Consider the following 5,737-nt stretch of genomic DNA (forward strand, 5'->3'; position numbering starts at 1 on the left):
TTGTCTAATTGCATCTTTAGTGCTGGTAACAGATTGGCAAAAATACGAACTAACATCAACCAAAGGATACTGGAAAGAATTAATTGCTGTTGAAACTGTGGTGACTTTGAGGACCTATGGAATGAAGATTGTACTATATAGCAATCCAAACAATCGATTGCTACAAATTTTGAAGAGATTATCAAATGTGCAAAAAAACTTTCTGTTTTCTGGGCCAGCATTGGAGAGCAGCAAAAGTATTGGCTCCAGAAGTATTGCACAAGTCAAGAAAACAACTCTTGATTCTCTGGAAAACTTGCATCTAATTGAAGCAAGCCTAATGTGGATCAAATTTTTTCATCACAAGCTTATCAATTCAGTGTAGAGAAAGAAAATGTCATGGAACAGCTGAACTTGTTGTCCGAGTTTTCATTATCTGGCTTTCGATTACGTTTGCCGAACAATTTTTGCAAGCTGCGCAGTGTCAATTCCGAGTTAGCTGTGCGTTAAATATATTTTTTGCTGCAGATTATGCATTTTAAAGGTAGGTGGGCGTTATATAGTTCCCCATTCTCAGCAGTAATTGAATTTTACAAATACTTTTTGCGACTATTCTTTTTAAATTAAAATATCGCCCACAGCATCTTTTAAATTAAACGTTCTGCAGAAGTCTTGAAAAAGTGTAAAAGTATAAATGATTAAGACACTTTTACTTTGCCGGATTGTTTCAAATAAAGTAAATCATTAATCTATTGTTTGTGAAGCTAGTTGTCACTTTTAATGCGCAGATAAAATTGATTTTTAGCAACTACCAATCAGAACCTTAACTGAAAAAATAAAACGACACCTGAGTAGCTAAATATGGTGTCTGAAATAATGTGAAATGTTTTTTTTTTCATAATATAATTGTCTAGATGTTAAAAAGGCTATTCTAAAAGTGATAATCATCGTTGTTTGTTTGCTCGAGCAATTCCAATATTCCCATATCTTTCATTTGTTCCATGAGGTACGAGTTATCAAAGCCGCGATTTCTTATGATCTCATTGTACAAGTATGAACTGAATCTTGGATATCTTTGCTTCGTTTCTGAGTCAAAATCCACGCAGTATAGACCAAATTTGATACTGTACCCGTTTCCAAAATTGTATGTATCCATTAATGCCCATGACGTGTACCTTGTCACATTGACATTGTCTTCTGTTATCGATAGATAGAGTTGATTCAAATGCGCAACCAAAAACTTCATCCGATCAATGTCAAACGTGTCTTGCAGACAAGGAGATTCGGCGTCGCTTTCAGGGGCAGCGTACCCGTTTTCTGTTATAAATATTTCATAATCGTATTTTTGACCATATTTTTCTTTGATCCATCTTAAAAGCTTCCGCAATCCAGCGGGGTAGCCTCTGTTGAAAAATAACATTGTCTGAATCCAGTCTTCAGGAAAATTTTGCTCCACGGATTGATCGTTTTCCATGCTCGGATCTGGGGTGTAAATTTGGTATATATAATTAACAATGTCCCCGCCGTAATAGTTTAGACCCAAAAAGTCTAAGGAGCCCAGTAAGTTTTCTTTTTGTTCATCTGTGAATTCTGGAAGCCTTGATTGTGGGAATCCTTGGTACTCGCTCAGTTCTGCGATTGTGTCTTTCATGACATCAGGGTAGTCTCCGTTGCCCAAAAGGGGTGACAAAACCCACCCTAACTGGAATTGCAAAAGTCTGTCGGAAGCATACAAGTTCAGATCCGAATTGTTGTATGGTTGGTGCCAGCCAGCGTTTCCTACAATTCCCAATTTTCCACCTTGTGAAGGTTTGTATTTGTCGTTATAAAGATGGTACGCTCTTGCATGTGCTAATAGCTGTTGATGCGCATTTTGGTAAGTCAAAACGCCCTTTGACAAGAATCCAGGCGCGCAATCTGCAGTTTCATAGCAAAGTGATGTCGTGAATGGTTCATTAAACGTAAGCCATAACTTCACCCGATCACCGAATGTTTTGAAACAGAAATCAGCGTATTGTTCGAACCAATCAGAGAGCTTTTCAGACGTCTGACCTCCTTGATCTTGAAGGACTTGAGGAAAGTCCCAGTGAAGCAACGTCACCATGGGTTCGATTCCCGCCTGGACCAGGCTATCAATTAAATTGTTATAAAAAGCCACTCCTATTGGGTTGATATCTTTGTTACTATCATTTATAACACCATTTGGCAAAACTCGAGACCACGAAATTGAAAAGCGATAATGGTCAACGCCAATTTGCTTTAACATTTCAATATCTGCATCCTGGAAATAGTAATAACTTTCAGTTGCCTCATCACCCGTACCCTTTTCCATTTGTTCAGGTGTATGGGCAAAAGTATCCCAAATGCTGTCTGTTTTCCCACCTATGTTCCAGGCACCCTCAGTTTGATAAGCAGAAGTGGAAACTCCAAATTTGAAGTTGTCTGGGAATTTTCCAGCAACAAAGGCATCCAATTGGGAATCGTTAAACTTCGTCGGGTAAACAAATAAAGGCAAACCATCGTCTATATTGACATTTCGGCCATGTGAATAAGAAAAAAATAGAAAAAGGGTTTTGTAAAACAATGCTGATGTCGAGCGGGTCATCTTTTGAGTTCAGTTCAAAATGCTGTAATTTTGTTCACTTATTTGCGGTCTGGTCATTAGATTAAATATTGGTTTAGAGTTAATAACAGCGTGCTCATTAAATATTTGCCAAGATCAGAGGAATCACTTTGATCCTGCTCATTAGATTGGCCTTTGAGGTTCACAGATTGAGTTAAGTTTGTGTCAAAAGTTCAACTTATCTGAGTGTTTTGATTGTTGATACTCATCTACACCTTGTCGGGAATTGTTCCAAAGGTAAGCACATCGACTTCAAAAGTAGATCTTGATTTACTGCTAATGAGTGGTTCGAGTGATCTCAAAGTGAAGTTCAAGATGACATTTGAACGGTGATTTGATCTTCGTCAGAGTGAAATAGATAGCGTTATTATGTATTGACTTAAGTTGAATATATGACATCAAAGAGTGTCGGCCTTGGGCCTTCAGGGTTATAAAGGGGTGTAGAGTCAGAGATAATTGCCTCTGACCTCTGACATATTTGATGAGACCAGACATTTTTAACAGTCTGATGAAAAAAGTTAAACCGATAGTTTCGACCACCTATTATACTTTTAACACCAAGTTGTACCACGCTGTACGTGGCATAGAATGTCACGTCATTCCTCCGTAATTTATATCGTACTGAAATTTTGGATGTTTACGAGGAATTGATTACTTTGTATTTACTTGGCTATTTTTGATCTAATCCCAGCTTGATAATAAACATAGGATTTGGACTGCACTGGCGGGAGCAACAGATTGAGTTGCCTCGAAGATTGAAATTCTCACAAATCGTTTGTAAAATGGATTGAAAAATTGGTGTTGAAAATATTGTTGGCTTCAATGGATTTTTTTTTTTATATTCGACAATCTCACCTTCCATTTTGCTTTTTTCTATCGATATGCTGCTGAAGTTAGTAGATGTTCCAAAAGTTCGAAAAATCTGTTGCTCAAATCTATCATTGGGCAATTAATAGTTTTCAAGACTTTTTCACTGCTTTCATAAAATATTTGGGAAGTGTTTAGAATCGCCTTGTCTGTTTGATGTCTTGTCAGTAAATCCCACTGAATACAACTCTCATTCACTTGCTAATGAGGCATAAAAAGATGTATTCCATAATTTTAGCCGATGGCTAATGAATTTCATGACATTGGCGTCAAATTGAGAAGAGAACCTATATGTTTTCAGTTAATCCCATATTATCTTTTATGGCTTTGACGCCATGTGCTTTTTAAAAATTTTTCTATATTTTTTTTAGGTTTTTTCAAGTTTGGCATGTAAATGTTTTTCTCTTTTATGTTATCACATTTAGTCTGATTACAGACAATTTTCTCTGATTTTTTAAATTTTAAATAAGCCAAGAGTAATTTTTTAAGTAGTTGCTTTTAATTTTAATGGATTTAATTCATTTGTTCTCAACGATTTTGTTTTAATTTGTGAATACTTTCTTTTTTTCGGCGCTCTTTGTCGACTTGTATCTTTGTGTCACAAATGGAGATTTGCTTCTTTTTTTTTCGAGGAAGAGTTATTCTGTATAGTTGACTGAGTGTTTAACAAACGGTTTCGTGGTTTTGATGATGTTTATTTTTTAGAGAATAGTAAAGTTTGCCTGTAGTTTTTGTGTTTTTGATATCTTGCCTCTTGGACTCATAAACAAACAATCTCATCGGCACTTCAAGGTGCCAACAATTATTTCAATTTTATTCAGTTTGTATCTAAGGTTACTTATAAGAAAACCTTGAACTTTGAAACGCTTTTATTAATTTTTGATCCTCACTTCATTTGTTGCTATAAGTTTGGCCATTTTTGTCATTTTTAATTACGTTTTGTCATTTTCAATTTTTAATGTTACAACTGGAGACCAAAAAGTTTCAAAAACCGTTTGAGTTAGGACCATTGTCTTTTCATTTTTTCGTATTGTTTCTTCTAAGGGAGTTTTTTTTCTTTTCTTCTGCTTTTTGTGAGGTAGTGTCTAATACATTTTTGATAATCAAAGTCAGTTCTTTCCACAAAATTTCTGATGATTGAAAAATGTAACTGATGGAGAACGACGATCTAATCTGGAAAATCTATGAAGAAAAAATATATTTTTTAAACTCCATAGAACAGCAGCTTCAGTTGTGTGCGTGAGGTTTTTTTTACTGCATTCTTATTGGTTTTTGTTTTTTTCTTTGTTTGATAAACAATTTGTGCATAATTCACTGATATCGCTCATAAAAATGACTTCTCTACTCGCCTAATAAATCTAAATTTAGACTTTATATTTCAATTGATTTTTAATAGACTTCAATTAACTCAGATTTTTATAAGGCAGCGTTACTCAAGTACCCTTAAGAATTGAATTTTGTTTTAGAAACTGAATAGACTTTGTATTCTCAATCTTAAATGCTAAAATTGTTGTTTTCTGTGCTTGAGGTCTTTTTGTTTATATCGGTTTCATTTTATTCAAACGAATGTCTGGCCAAGTTTAGCCTTTTTTGTTCTGCAGGAAAAAAAGTGCACATTGGTATTAGTTTTCTTTGTATAAATATCTCTCATAAATTGAGAACTCATTATATTTTGATTTATTTTTCTGAGGCCAAAATGTTTGTTATTAAACTTTTAAACTGCCCCTTTTCGTCAATTGATAGATAATTAATCGAGAAACGTGATTGTGGCAATTATTTTGCAGGTTGTAAGCTTTTTAAATTTTTTTCGCAGTGCTGCTAATTATTCGACGATCACTGTTTGCGATCAAGTAAAAACACAAGACAAATTCATCCCTAATTGTCCCAAAATTCTATTTTTAAAAAATAAGATCTCCTCGTTACGCTCGGTTTTTCAACATAAGAAGCTCTTGGTATTTTGGGTTTCAAACGTTGAAAACCCTCGATATTTTCAAATTCAAACCACAAAAAAAAGATCAATAAAAACTCCGTGAATGTCAATTAATCGAGAGAACGCACATCAATGTATTACAAGTATGTTACATATTAAATTTCAAAACGAACTCGAAATTCTAATTTTTTGCACTTGTTTCGTCAACGAGCTAAAGAAAATACGTAATTTAAATACATATACACGTTTTTTTGTTTTCAATAATGTACGAGAATGTTACCTTTTAAAACCAAACATACCGACAATTTCATACGTTTAAAAGCACACATGCCGAATAA

At 34.6% G+C, this 5,737-nt stretch overlaps 1 protein-coding gene across 1 annotated transcript; it reads right to left on the reverse strand.

Annotated features, from left to right (window-relative positions):
* Positions 1–910: 910 nt before the first annotated feature.
* Positions 911–2,584, reverse strand: LOC142336571 (myrosinase 1-like). The gene has a single exon (XM_075385481.1). The coding sequence runs from the start codon at positions 2,582–2,584 to the stop codon at positions 911–913; it is 1,674 nt and encodes a 557-aa protein (XP_075241596.1).
* Between the last annotated feature and the right edge of the window lie 3,153 nt (positions 2,585–5,737).

The sequence above is a fragment of the Convolutriloba macropyga genome, chromosome 3 (assembly GCF_964194025.1).
Source record: "Convolutriloba macropyga chromosome 3, txConMacr16.3, whole genome shotgun sequence".
In the NCBI taxonomy this organism is placed as follows: domain Eukaryota; kingdom Metazoa; phylum Xenacoelomorpha; order Acoela; family Convolutidae; genus Convolutriloba; species Convolutriloba macropyga.

Coding starts and splice junctions, on each gene's coding strand:
- LOC142336571 (XM_075385481.1), bottom strand. CDS start 2,584: ATGACCCGCTCGACATCAGCATTGTTTTACAAAACCCTTTTTCTATTT.